The 13,110-nt window shown below is 46.3% G+C and overlaps 2 protein-coding genes across 2 annotated transcripts; both read right to left on the bottom strand.

Annotated features, from left to right (window-relative positions):
* Positions 1-3,390: 3,390 nt before the first annotated feature.
* On the bottom strand, positions 3,391-10,409 carry SET (SET nuclear proto-oncogene). The gene is made up of 8 exons (XM_041725358.1): positions 10,278-10,409; positions 8,675-8,732; positions 7,838-7,980; positions 7,387-7,490; positions 7,171-7,284; positions 6,406-6,576; positions 5,763-5,909; positions 3,391-5,185 (listed from the first exon to the last, which is right to left on the bottom strand). The coding sequence occupies exons 1-8, from the start codon at positions 10,348-10,350 to the stop codon at positions 5,162-5,164; spliced, it is 834 nt and encodes a 277-aa protein (XP_041581292.1). The 5' UTR covers positions 10,351-10,409; the 3' UTR covers positions 3,391-5,161.
* LOC121473267 (basic proline-rich protein-like) lies at positions 10,278-11,521 on the bottom strand. The gene is made up of 2 exons (XM_041725362.1): positions 11,487-11,521; positions 10,278-11,427 (listed from the first exon to the last, which is right to left on the bottom strand). The coding sequence occupies exon 2, from the start codon at positions 11,229-11,231 to the stop codon at positions 10,428-10,430; it is 804 nt and encodes a 267-aa protein (XP_041581296.1). The 5' UTR covers positions 11,232-11,427; positions 11,487-11,521; the 3' UTR covers positions 10,278-10,427.
* Positions 11,522-13,110: the final 1,589 nt, after the last annotated feature.

The raw sequence follows: 13,110 nt of genomic DNA, 5'->3' as shown, positions 1-13,110 counted from the left end.
TCAGGAAGGCCGACCAGTGGGCACCAACTGACCTGACAGTGGCTTGCCTGTATAGGAATTCTGGTATCCTGTGCTAACCGGCACCCTGTGCCAGGACCTCACGGGAAGGAGCCTGGCCCAAGGGTCTGGAGGTGAGTGGGGATCAAACATTGAAGGTGGCTGATTTGATGACTCGGAACAGGTGCTTTCCTGTACTTTTACTGAAGGAAATCATGTCAGTTGCACTTTGCTCTGACCACCCTCCCTCCCCAGAGTGGAAAAGGTGATACTGACAAGCCATGACAGTCCTGGGTTGTCCTGCAATGGGAAATCAAGCAGATGACACCAATATACTCAAGAGCAACTGGGTTCAGTGGGGGGCATGCCTAAATTTCATAATCAGAGGCATGTCCAGGTTGCCAAGGGCTTAAACAACAGCACATAGTAGGCTCTTTTAAATGGGGGTTGAGGGGAATCCCTGGGTGGCTCAGCGGTTTGGCACCTGCCTTCAGCCCAGGGCGTGATCCTGGAGTCTCTGGATCGAGTCCCACATCGGGCTCCCTGCATGGAGTCTGCTTCTCCCTCGGCCTGTGTCTCTGCCTTTCTGTGTCTCTCATGAATAAATCAAATCTTTAAAAAAAAAAATAAAAATAAATGAGGGTTGTCATCAAGTTGTGTTGAGTTGAATGTTTAAGCATAATTTAGAGCAAAAAAAGACTATGTTTCTGACTGCTAGTCATAGGACTGAGGGAAAGGACAAAACAAGCTAGCAAAGCTCCTCTTTTCAGCATAATGTCTCTCTCCCATCCTGAGGATCATTTATCTACTACAGCCAAGAAAGCTGAATTATGTGAAAGAAGTCAAAATGATTTTCCAAGTTTGCTGTGTGTTCTACTGCTTCGCTAGTCAACAAAGGAAAGGAAGTCAGAAGTAGTAGAATCCATGAACCCCAGGCTGGGCAAACCCACAAGGAAACCAAATCCTAGGCTGATGGAGAAGCCTGACCAAATAGCTTCATCCTTTCTGATGTTACTTCATGAAACTGCTAATTCTTAAGAAAATTGAAGTTCCCTTCACATTCAGCATCCAGTGGGTAGTGAATGGTGCAAACAACTCTCCAGCTAACTGGCAGCTAAAACTGTATAAATATCAACTCAAAGAAATATAAAACTTCCTAGCAGGGCACATTAAAAAAAAAAAAAAACCCACAAAACACTTTTTTTCCTTTCTATACTTCCCTTCCTGGTATGGCAAACATCCGTCTATGTTTAGATTTGCTGCCCTTGGGTAGTAGGGAGTATGCAGTATCACCAAGTAATCAAGCTGGCACACTCCCCATTCACTATTCTTGTTCTAACCACAAAACTGCAGTCTTTTCTCTCGGACCTATTAAAAAGTAAACTTCTAAAGTCTTCATGAACACAGCCACGTGTTCAAATGGGAACAGAACGCTGGGATGGTGTGTGTGTGTGGGGGTAATTTTTCCTAATGTAAGATGTCTTTTTTTTTTTTTTTTTTTTTAAGATTTTATGTATTTATTCATGAGAGACACAGAGAGAGAGAAGCAGAGACATGGGCAGAGGGAGCCTGATGTGGGACTCGTTCCTGGGACTCCGGGGTCACGCCCTGGGCTGAAGGCGGCGATAAACTGCTGAGCCATCCAGGGATCCCCAAGATGTCCTCTTTAAACAATTGGAATGGCTAGTCATTCATCTCCTAAAGAACTTGTCTTGCTCTTCAGAAATCCCGAGTCTTCACCTTCTATAACAATTCCGCCTTTTCATATCAACCTAACCAAAAAGGTCAAAAGCCAAACCTGTTTTCAGGACCAAGTGAAACCCCTGAGACCAGTTGTCAAAAAGCAGTCATGGTAAAAACTACCAAATTAATTCAGAAATACAACTGAGTAGGAATCCTCTGAAGCCCAGAAGCCCCCCACCCCCCAAATCCATCACGTCAAAAACCCATACCTGTTGGCAGCCAGACAGCTAACACAGGTGAGAAAACAGGCCAGATATAAAGCCCATGTCAGTCAGAGACAGGCAAGATTCTGGGGACATTTTAAACTCTACATTGTAGAGCCAGAGCTGGGAGAAACTGCAGGGCCTATCACAGAGGTCAGGGAACAGTTAAGTCTTTTAGAAATCAGAACATGTTGGAGAAACAACCTCAGCTGCAGGGATGGGTCTAAAAGAACATTCCTTTAGGTTTGAAATTAACTCTAAGGATACATTACCAAATAGATACATTATCTATACATTGCCCCCTGTGCCCCTATTCATGTAGTTACTCCCTCGTAAGCAGTTTGGCAGTTTTGGAAGATGCCCTCCTCCCAGAGAAACTACAGCAGCCATTATTTGCCCTTTTCTTTTGAAATGTCCTTGTACCAAAGGAGCTTTAAGCCATTCATTTGGCACTTTCCAAAACACACTGCCCAAAGGCCAGCCTGAGAACTCTTGCAACTGGGTACAAAGCACACTTGCTACTCTGTAGCAAGTTCCAGGACACTGACATTGCCACCTTCCTGTCTCACAGCCCCAGCACTCCTTTGCACGACTTGCAGGCACAGGGCAATCTAAAAGGTGATCTCAGTAGTTAAGAGAAAATTATCTTTAAGAGCTATTTGAGTCACTTTCTCAAAAGTAAATGTACATCTTAAGATTGGATTAAAGAGGACCTAGAGACACCTGAGTGGCTCAGCGATTGAACGCCTGCCTTCAGCCCAGGGCATGATCCTGGAGACCCGGGATCGAGTCCCACATAGGGCTTCATGCATGGAGCCTGGTTCTCCCTCTGCCTGTGTCTCTGCCTCTCTGTGTCTCTCATGAATAAATAAAATTTATAAAAAACCAAACAGGACCTATAACTGATGGTCCTCCAATCTCACCAGCCCATAAATCAGATTTAGTAAGTGGTAACTTTGAGAAACAAAAATTACAGGCCTACTTAATGAGTAGTAATTCAAGCAACCTGGGGGATCCCAGGGTGGCGCAGCGGTTCGCCATCCTGGAGACCCGGGATCGAATTCCACGTCAGGCTCCCGGTGAATGCCTCTCTCTCTCTCTCTCTGTGTGTGTGACTATCATAAATAAAATAAAAGAAAAACTTAAAAAAAAAAATTCAAGCAACCAGGGGATTTTTGCTAGCCAAGAGTCCTTTAAATGTTGAGACTTCAATAGGAAAATATTCGATCCCTTCAGGAACCAACTACATTCCAAAGAAGTTTCTTTTCTGTAATCTTTATACCTACCCTTTCATAGACTTCTCCCTGCTACACTGAATGATTTGAAGAGCAGTCTCCCCCATTCCCCAGTCACTACTAATGCAAATCAGACAGAAAAACTACCTTATCTATATCCAAAGGCAAGTAACATGTCTCTAGGAAACAAGGAGAATGACCCCAGTCAAAAAAAATCTTTATGTTCCTTTATTGGAGCAAGATTCCTGACCGGTATACAGTGATGTATTACTAAACAAGACCTGTGCAGAAATTACATACTATCCATCTAGACAGGTTTTCATTACACTTTGCCTATCGATGGAATAGTTCCGTTTATAAAGTTTTATACATCAAAAAGCTTTGAATTTGACCAGGCTGTCCATTAATTCATCTCTGAAAAAGTTAAGTGGCATTTAATTTTAGCTACAATTTACAGCATTAAAAAGCTTATGCATTAGGTAGCTTCCCAAAATGGTATCCTATGCACAACGGCATTAAGTAGAGCAGGGCCCGTCATCTCACCCGGATTCACACAGACAGGCGTCGCGTGACAGCTATATGCTAAATAGCTAGTACGTCGAGACAAAAGTACTCCTGAGTTTCTTACCACCAATACGGACTTCTTACTCTGAGAGAGTCTGTCTTCTCGGCCACATTTCATAGTACCAACGAAGACATGCCAGTAACTGCCCTGTGTGTAACTTGGCATTAGAGCACCAGGTCTGTCTGATGGTGGTGGCAGGCACTATTATTATACCCAGGCAATAAAGGCCCGTTTTTAAAAATGCCAATTTGAGACACAAATCAAGGGCACAACATAATCAGAACTCAGTTTTGAGCAATCTGGTATCACGACTGATGTGGGAGAGTTCAGAAACTGATGGCAAACTACACCTACGATGGCTCCTGGCTTTGGAGGCATTAATACATTGATTCAGATCCCTTTCTCAGTCCACACAGCCCTGAGGTCACCCTGCAAAGTGCGTATCAAAAAATACGGAGTCAGGGTGACAGAGTTTGACAATACATTATACAAGTTAAACTTGGAAAATCATATTAAATACACCTGTTCTGAGAGAAAAGCATCAAATCCTTTGTGTACACATTTAGTTTTATTGTAACAAAGCAACTTGTACACTTTTAACGTTTAAAACTGAGCATCTTTCCTTTCCAGTGAAACAAAAAGAAAATTTAAAAATAAACAGGAACAAAATTACAATAGAGAATGTCAATTCCAAATAAGATCCTACAGGTTCTGCTGATTCTCCCATCGAGTGGCAGGGCTCAAGTCATCATTAGGAGAGTTTTATTTTAAAAGTGTCATCTTAAACTGCAAGGATGTCCGTTAAACATCACAATTAAACATGCCAAAGGAGAAGCCATGTTGTCAAAATGCCCACTTAACCCACCCAAACATCTCAAACCCACCCTTTGCTGACCTTCTATAACCCCATTTTTTTAAGTTTTTTTTTTTTCTTTTTTTAAACAAGAGAAAGTAGACAGGTACATGTTGGTAAATGCTAACTGTCCATATTCACATAGAGACACAGTGTAATCTCTGAGCCCAATATACAGAGAAAGGAGGAAAAAAGCTAGAATTCTATGCACTACTACACAGGGGCCTAGCACCCTCCAGCTTCCAGCAGAGCTAAGGGAGCAGAAGGTTTTTCTTTTTTCCCACAGAGCACGGTGGTGTTGATTCCATAAAGTTTTTGTTGAGACAGGAAGGAATAAAAATGAATTTGGAACAGAAAGGGGTAGAGATTCTTTTCCCGCTGTATTCTGCTCAAAGTATTTCCCCCCAAAATAAGTTGAGAACAATGGTATAAAGGGAGAGAAAAGAGACTTCAAAAAACAGGGCGAATGAGCACAAGAGGAGGGGGGGGGAAAAAAAGAGACGCAACTTGCTCCCAGGGACTGGAGAAAATTAAAAAAGGAAGGTTGGAATCCATCAGTGTTCCATTAGTCATCTTCTCCTTCATCCTCCTGTAAGAAAAGAAAGTGGGCAGTCAATCTTCAGGGTTAAATCGAAGTCATTCCTTAACATTCACACAAGCACAGACCTCCAGAGAACATACTGCCACATTACAGGGACATATATTACAAATCTATAAATCAGTATGGATCAAATCTCAACTGAAAGACACAGTGACATGGTCTCAGATAAATTAGTTACTTTTCAGCACTCACCAAATTCACATACCTTCACACCAAATACAAACCAAAAAACCAACCTATCCCAATCTATGAGAAATTTCATGTTTGTCCAAAACACACAAAAATCTGCTATTTAGATTTCTCAGAATTTGACCAGCTACACTGTCCATATCACCCTCATTAATTACTGGCCAGGGAAGGACAAGATAGAGTACTAACCACAAAATCAGAAGTAATTATATTTAAATCATGGATACAAGAAGTTTACTAAAGTCCTCTTCAATTGCGGACAACAAAATAGCTTATCTCCGTTGATCAGTTCTATTACACAATAAATGTAACCCACAAAATAACAAAATTCTTTTGAGATGATCTCTTTTGGACTTAACCAAATTTTTTTTTTTACCTCTCCTTCCTCCCCCTCATCATCATCTTCATCTTCTTCACCTTCATCCTCATCTCCTTCTTCATCAATATCTTCCAATCCTTCTTCTTCTTCATCATCATCATCATCTTCTTCTCCTTCTCCTTCTTCATCATCCATATCAGGAACCTTAAAAACAAAACAAGGGATCCCTGGGTGGCGCAGCGGTTTGGCGCCTGCCTTTGGCCCAGGGCGCGATCCTGGAGGCCCGGGATCGAATCCCACGTCAGGCTCCCGGTGCATGGAGCCTGCTTCTCCCTCTGCCTGTATCTCTGCCTCTCTCTCTCTCTCTCTGTGACTATCATAAATAAATAAATAAATAATTAAAAAAAAAACAAAAACAAAAACAAAACAAAACAAAACGTACCGTAGGAACTCACTTTCAAACAAAGGAGACAAATACAACCTTGAATAAAAAGTACACTCTCGGGCAGCCCCGGTGGCTCAGCGTTTAGCACCTCCTTCAGCCCAGGGCCTGATCCTGGAGACCCGGGATCGGGTTCCGCATTGGGCTCCCTGCATGGAGCCTGCTTCTCCCTCTGCCTGTGTCTCTGCCTCTCTCCCTCTCTGATGAATAAATAAATAAAATCTTAAAAAAAAAAAAAAAAGCACACTCTCAACTTACCAAGTAGTACTGTAATGGATTTGGCCAAATATCATCTTTGATGACCTCTCCTAACTCATCTGCACCTGCATCAGAATGGTCAGTAAACCAAGTGAAGAAGCTCTCTGGTTCCTCGTGCTGTCTCTTCCTGCTGGCTTTATTCTGCGTTTGACTTGAACGTTTCGTCAAATCCTAAATGAAGACAGAACTTTTGACATAGGTTCTCCATAATACCTAGATTCCCTGTAACTTAAGATCTTAACCCAAAAACAGGGTGGAGTAACATTAGTATGTTAGCTACGCTTGTTATCTAAAACAAATTATAAAGGTAAGCAAAAGTTAAATCCTCAAATTCTAGGTCTTCAAATACTTGTCAAATTTGTATAAGTTTTTCCTGAAAAAATATCATGTGAATTTGGCTTTTTTTTTTTTTTTTTTTTTTTTTTTTTTTTACAAAATTAGTTCCACTTTGACAACCACCACCATAATGCAGTATAAGTTAAAATGGGTTTACCACTTAAATGAAGACATAAATGCAGTTTGGGAAGTAGCAGTCATTTGAAAACCTCAGTCCCCAATATGAAAATCAAAAAAATTTAGCCTTAAAGCCTTGCACTAATTTTTGATAGCTCCATGCATTGTATTTGGCATAAACACACTAGATTTTCATACATTTTAAGGATCTGCATTGAACATATAGATTACCAAAGCAGTGAGTATTGGTAAGTGGTTCAACTAAACCAAAATGCACAAAATGATACCTTCACCCAACAATTCCTCAAATACCTTTCCAGATTTCCATTTGATTTCAGTGGACTTTGACGATGGATCACCACTCTCATTCAGATGAAATTCTTTGGAGAGAACTTTATTTTCGAAGTAAGGGTTTTCATCAAAATACTATAATAAAAGATTGGAGAACTAGAAATCAATACAAACAGCTCTTCCAACCAAGCTCCAATTCACTTCCACAGTGGCAAACAAGGAGTTACTGATACTTACAAAATCTATTCTGTAACCTGATTTAATATCTTCAAATTCTGTCACTTCAACTCTTGTCAAATAATGCAGCGCCTCTTCATCCTCCTCCCCAAGCAGTGCAGACACTAGACCAGCAAATTATAGGTCAAATGAGTATTACAAACAGAGATTAACAAACAATTCAGAGTGATGCCTTTAAAAACTTTTCCAAATTTAGTGAACATCTTTGATTTCATAAATCCATTAAGTGCAAACCAGATGGCTCAGTGTCGGAGCTGTCACTATCTTTTAAACAAGAAATCAAAGAGAACCCCAACTTAGAATAGTCTCTTCTAAAGTAAAACATTAAATGAAAGCCTCCTTTCTCTGAGTGTTTTAATTTCTGCACGTAACCAATATGTTGGACTAAGTCCTCGAGCCAAGTCCGTCCACTCTCTCCCATATCCTAGAATAATGCTCTGCCACAACATACCTTGTGGATGGTTGACAAATGTTGTTACCCAAAAATTGGGGATTTTGGCGATCAATTCCGACCTCTTCTGAAAAAATGGTTGGCGGAGTTTGTTATATTTCTGTTCTACTTTCAAAATCTCCTCACTGGCTTGTTCATTAAGTCTGAAGCAAATGAAAAACCATGTTGACAATGATGGTATTTGACAAATAAAAAAATTGCCAAAACCCCAAAATATTTACTTATTAGCTACAGCAGAGTACAAAGTACTTATTTATAATAACCAAACCCCCTAGATTTTTGTCGTTTGAGACTCAAGTCAAAACTCGGATGGCAAAAAACAAACAAAAAAACTTGGATGGCAATTTGATCTGCTTCACCAATAGACACCCTCAATAACTTACAGTTCTTAAAGTGCCCAAACTGAGTCTTTTGGTAACATTGTATATTTACCGCACCAACTCTTATCACCAGGCTAACTCCAATTGTTTCAACCTCAAGCAGATTAAGCTTACAAAAGAAAAAAAGTTGCTAATAAAGTAACAAAGTTATAACTCAAGTGGAAGCAACAGTGATGCCATAATGCTAAATTATCAGAAGTCCAGGCACTGCAATTCAGACAACTTGTAGCCTTTGAGAGCAAACCCAAGCTTTACAAGGTCGAGGTACCTTCTTCAAAGTTTTTAGTAAACATAAAAGTATTTCACAGAAAAACAACACTGAACTTTCAAAATATTTCCAACTAGGTTATAATCATCTCCACTTAGCCAGTGGATACAGATTTGACCGTAGTTTCAATTACTACCAGACTGTAAGCTACATCTTTAAGTCTCCAAAGTAAACCACAAAAAACTTTACCTGTCTATTTCATTTTGTACTTCATCAATATGTTCAATTGCTTCTTGCTGTTCTTTTTCTGCAAGAAAAAGGTGTATAGGACTCAATACTAGTTAGAATATAAAATCAGTTTTCCTGACATTAACAGGGTGTGTGATGTGACGTATCAATAAAGCAGTTATTAAAAAAGAAACTGCCTACTATAAGGCAAGCTCTCCACGTGTTCATGCCTGTAGTTGACACATTACCTTTTAATTAAGACTTTTCACAGGTCATGCAATCTGCTAGGCTACTCAAAATATTTGCAGCACTTTTTGAAGAGTTCCGTTATAAGAAAAAGACCAGTAGTAAAGTTTCTATCACGAAAGATTAAGGAATAAGCCTTATTCAAAAATTCTTACTATTATTTATCACATTATACACCTGTAAGAGAATGATGCCAGCTGTTAACTCCAGTACGGACACTAACCCAAGACCATAACAAAAACGAGAACACCACTCATTCTCAGGAGTAGGATCACTTATTACGCAAAGTTGAAAATACTGCTCAGTATCACATACAATTAAGACATCAGACATGCCTGACAGGTAGGGGCCTCGGATCCGCCGACCATCCTAAACACAGGACCTTAGCATCTCAGAATAAGAACCCTATGATCCTACCCTGACCTTTCTCTACCCTCCAACCCAATTTCAGGCGGGCTTATCTCGGATGCGGCCCCACACGATTCTGGAGCACGCTTACAGGAAGCAAGCATGAAGTCTGAAAACTATGAACCACAGAAGGCAGAGCAGGAAAAGGGGGTGTGCGATGGAAGAGGTACCCTTTTGTCCGGTGAAGACTGCAGAACCTACAAAGCTAAGTGGGCGTGAAGGGGCCCGATCGCGCGGTTCATTTCCGGTAACCATCCCGGGTTTTGCAGCCCCCCTGCCGAGAAAGCCTTTACGGCCAAGGCTGGGAGGCTCGCGAAGAGCCATTGTAAAGCCCCTCCGACACGCCGGCCGCCGCGCCAGGCTTCACAGCGCTCTGCCGCGCCGGGGTGGCCACCCCACGTGGGAAGTGTGCCCGGGGCCGGACAGAGCATCCTCCCGGGCGGCCCGGGCCCAGTGCGAGGCCGGCCGCGTGCTTCCCCGCGCCCCCACCCCGCCCCAGCTCCAGGCGGAGGGCCGCGCCGGGGCCGGCCTGCGGGTGCGGGTGCGGGGGCGCCGCCCGCAGGCCGGGTGCGAAGGGGGAGCCGCGCGGAGGCCCGGCCGCGGGGCCGCGTCCGGCCGCACCATGTGGCGGCGGCGGCGGCTGATGGGAGCGAGGCATCATGGCGGAGCACAATAAAGAGAGGCTTCTCGGGAGGGAGGGAGGGGGAGGAGAGCGAGGGAGGGGGGAGAGGAAGGGGGGGTCTCCTCCGCCCGCGCCGAACAGGCCGCAGCGCCCCCGCCTCGCAGCGCCGTCCGCCGCCGCGGCGCCACCCCGGCCCCGGCCCCGCGCGCACAAAAAAGGGCGCCGAGGCGCGCGCCGGCCCGTCCGCCCAGCGCCCCCCGCGCGCCCCGGGCCCCGCCGGCGGCCTGCGGGCCGGGCGGGCGGCGAAGATGGCGGCGCGGGCTGGCCCCCGCCTCGCCTGCTCCTCACCTGAGGTCTCGTCGGCCCCGTCGTGGTTGGAGTTGAGCTCCTTTTTACTGACTTTGGCCGCCGGCGCCGACATGGTGCTGCTCCGCGGTCGGGGGGGGAGCGGGGAGGGGGAGAGAAGGGAAGGCGAAGGGGGCGGGCAGCGGCTTCCCCTCACGCCACACGCGCGGGCGCTCGCTCGGTCCGGCCGCCTCCTCCCGGCGCTCGCTCGCTCGCTCGCTCTCCCTCCCCCTGGCTCGCGCGCGCTGCCCTCGCGGCCTGACGACGAGGGAGGGGCTGGGGCGGCGTGCCGGGCCCCGGCCCGGGCTCCTGCTTACGGAGGGGAGGCGGCGGCGGGCGGGCAGGCGGCTCGGCTCCCTCACTCACGCTCCGCGGTCCAGCTCGCTGCTCGCTCTCCCCGAGCCGCCTCCTCCTCCACCTCCTCCTCACGGCGAGGGGCGGGCGGCAGGGCGCAGGCGCGCCAGGCCCCGCGCGCACGCCCCGCCCCCGGCCGGAGAGGCTCGCGCCGCCCCGCCATTGGCTGGAGCGCCGGGACGAGGGGGCGGAGCCGCGGCGAGGAGACACAGGGCCCAGCCGAGAGGCGGGAGGAAGGAACGCGGCGACGTACGGGGCCGGCCCCCCGCGCCGCGCTCCCCTCCCCCGCTCTCCCCTTCTCCGGCCCGACCCGGGACATTTGCGCGCTACGGGCGCTCGGCGGCCCGAGGGGCGGGGCCTCGCCGAGCTGCGCGCAGGCCCCCGGCGGCGCGGGCGCGTCACGTGGTGGCGGAGCGGCTTCCCTTCTCCGCGGGGTGGCTCGGCGCGCGGGGGAGTGGGGTGTTCCAGCCCCCCCAGGAGCGCAGGCCTGGTTGTCGCCTCGCTTCGCAGCGGGGCCCAGAAATACCCCCACCCTGGGGTCGCTGCCCTCGGACACTTGCTGGGGCATCCCTCCTCGTGGGTGAAGGAAGGCGGCATCTCCATCCGATTTTCCGATGGGGAAGCTGCCCTTCGGACTCACTCAGGCTTGTTTGCAAACCCTGAAGCTGTCCAGTCCACTTACAAGGCCTTTTCCTGGCTTCCAGTCCAAACTCTGCCCAGACGGCTGTGTGCACTTGGGCAAGTCACCTTCCCTCTTTGTATCTATTTCTGTCGTGAAATTCTATAATTCAAGAAAAGGCTGACAAAGGGGAACATTGTATGAGTGGTGACTTTTAGGCAGGGCCGCCCCGCACTCACCCGCGGGTCTTGTTTGCCCAACTCGGTGCCTAACGCCTGCAAGAAACAGCACCGAGGGCTAAGCGCCAGCCCCAGCCATGGGAGTAGATCTCGTTGAGACCCACAACTACCCGGCCGCACAGGCGGTGTTAAACTCGGTTCACCACGGCAGAGTCAGGACCTACAAGACCTGCTTTAGAAGCCAAGTCTCGAACCGCCAAGGAAAGTCAAGGCGTTTCTGATTAAACAATCTTTTCCAGGTAATCTTTTCCAGGCAAATGCACCACTGTTGGGATCCCTGGGTGGCGGAGCGCTTTGGCGCCTGCCTTTGGCCCAGCGCGCGATCCTGGAGACCCGGGATCGAATCCCACGTCCGGCTCCCGGTGCATGGAGCCTGCTCCTCCCTCTGCCTGTGTCTCTGCCCCTCTCTCTCTGTGTGTGACTATCATAAGTAAATAAAAATTAAAAAAAAAAAAAAAAAAAAGCACCACTGTTCTTTCTACTCGCCATTCCAGAGCCCCAGCAGGTGGACCACAAAAAGCCTGGAATCTCTCCCCGGGCCTCCGTAAGAGAAGTTGGGGTTGGATTATTTGCTTTCTAGCACTCACATTTTACTATCAGCTCTTAAAGCTCAAGCAGTATCTTTAATGCTCAAGACAGTCCATTGGTAGGTGATCGATAATGATAAATGTTAAATAAATGGCATACAGTCCATGGGTAGAGAGAATACAAATGTCTTCTTGGGACTCTTCCCCCAAACCCAGAAATCCATCTAATCCTTTCCCTCCAAAGCTTATTCTCAGTTGAGCCCAGCTCAATCCCACACCCGTCTCAGTTGGACAGGCTTTTAAAAGGAAGAATTAGGGCAGCCCGGGTGGCTCAACAGTTTAGCGCCGCCTTCAGCCCAGGGAGTGATCCTGGAGACCCGGGATGGGTCCCGCAATAGGCTCCCTGCATGGAGCCTGCTTCTCCCTCTGCCTGTGTCTCTGTGCCTCATGTCTCTCATGAATAAATAAAATCTTTAAAATAAAAGGAAGAATTATTAGCATCAGTGATAAGCAGGTAAATGTTTGACAACTATCTCCCAGAAGAGAACACACACACACACCAAAACCCCTTATTTGTAGCATTTGCTGATTTCAGTGGTGTATAAATACTCTCCCCATGGCCAATTTCCCGCCACCACTGTGATGTCACCGAACAGCGCTGAATTAAAACACCAGGCTCTAGCACACTGCTGAAGCATGCACTGTGGGCCACAGACTGTGATAAAGCACATGTGATTTTTCACTTAATCCTCACAAAATACAAGGTAGGTATTAATATCCTCATCTCACAGCTAAATCCGACTTTTTTGATGTGAGTGGCAGAATCACAAATTCTACAACATGCTAGTGGATAACAAGACCCCTTCCCTAAGACCGTTTTTCCAGTTTTTGACATGACATTTGATATGAGGATTCAGTATACACCTAGACACAAAATAATACTTACCCCTACAAAGTGTGATGTGCCTCTTAATTTTCTACTCTATTTGATTTTCTTTAAAATCAAAATTTCTTTAAACCTACAGGTCTCACTCCACTAAACTGATTTTGTGACCCATTAATGGGATGAAAACAGTCTGAAAAACACAGTGTGGAGG

This window comes from Vulpes lagopus, chromosome 12, assembly GCF_018345385.1.
Source record: "Vulpes lagopus strain Blue_001 chromosome 12, ASM1834538v1, whole genome shotgun sequence".
In the NCBI taxonomy this organism is placed as follows: domain Eukaryota; kingdom Metazoa; phylum Chordata; class Mammalia; order Carnivora; family Canidae; genus Vulpes; species Vulpes lagopus.
Note: the sequence above shows the minus strand (reverse complement) of the source record. Positions and strands in the feature narration are given on the sequence as shown.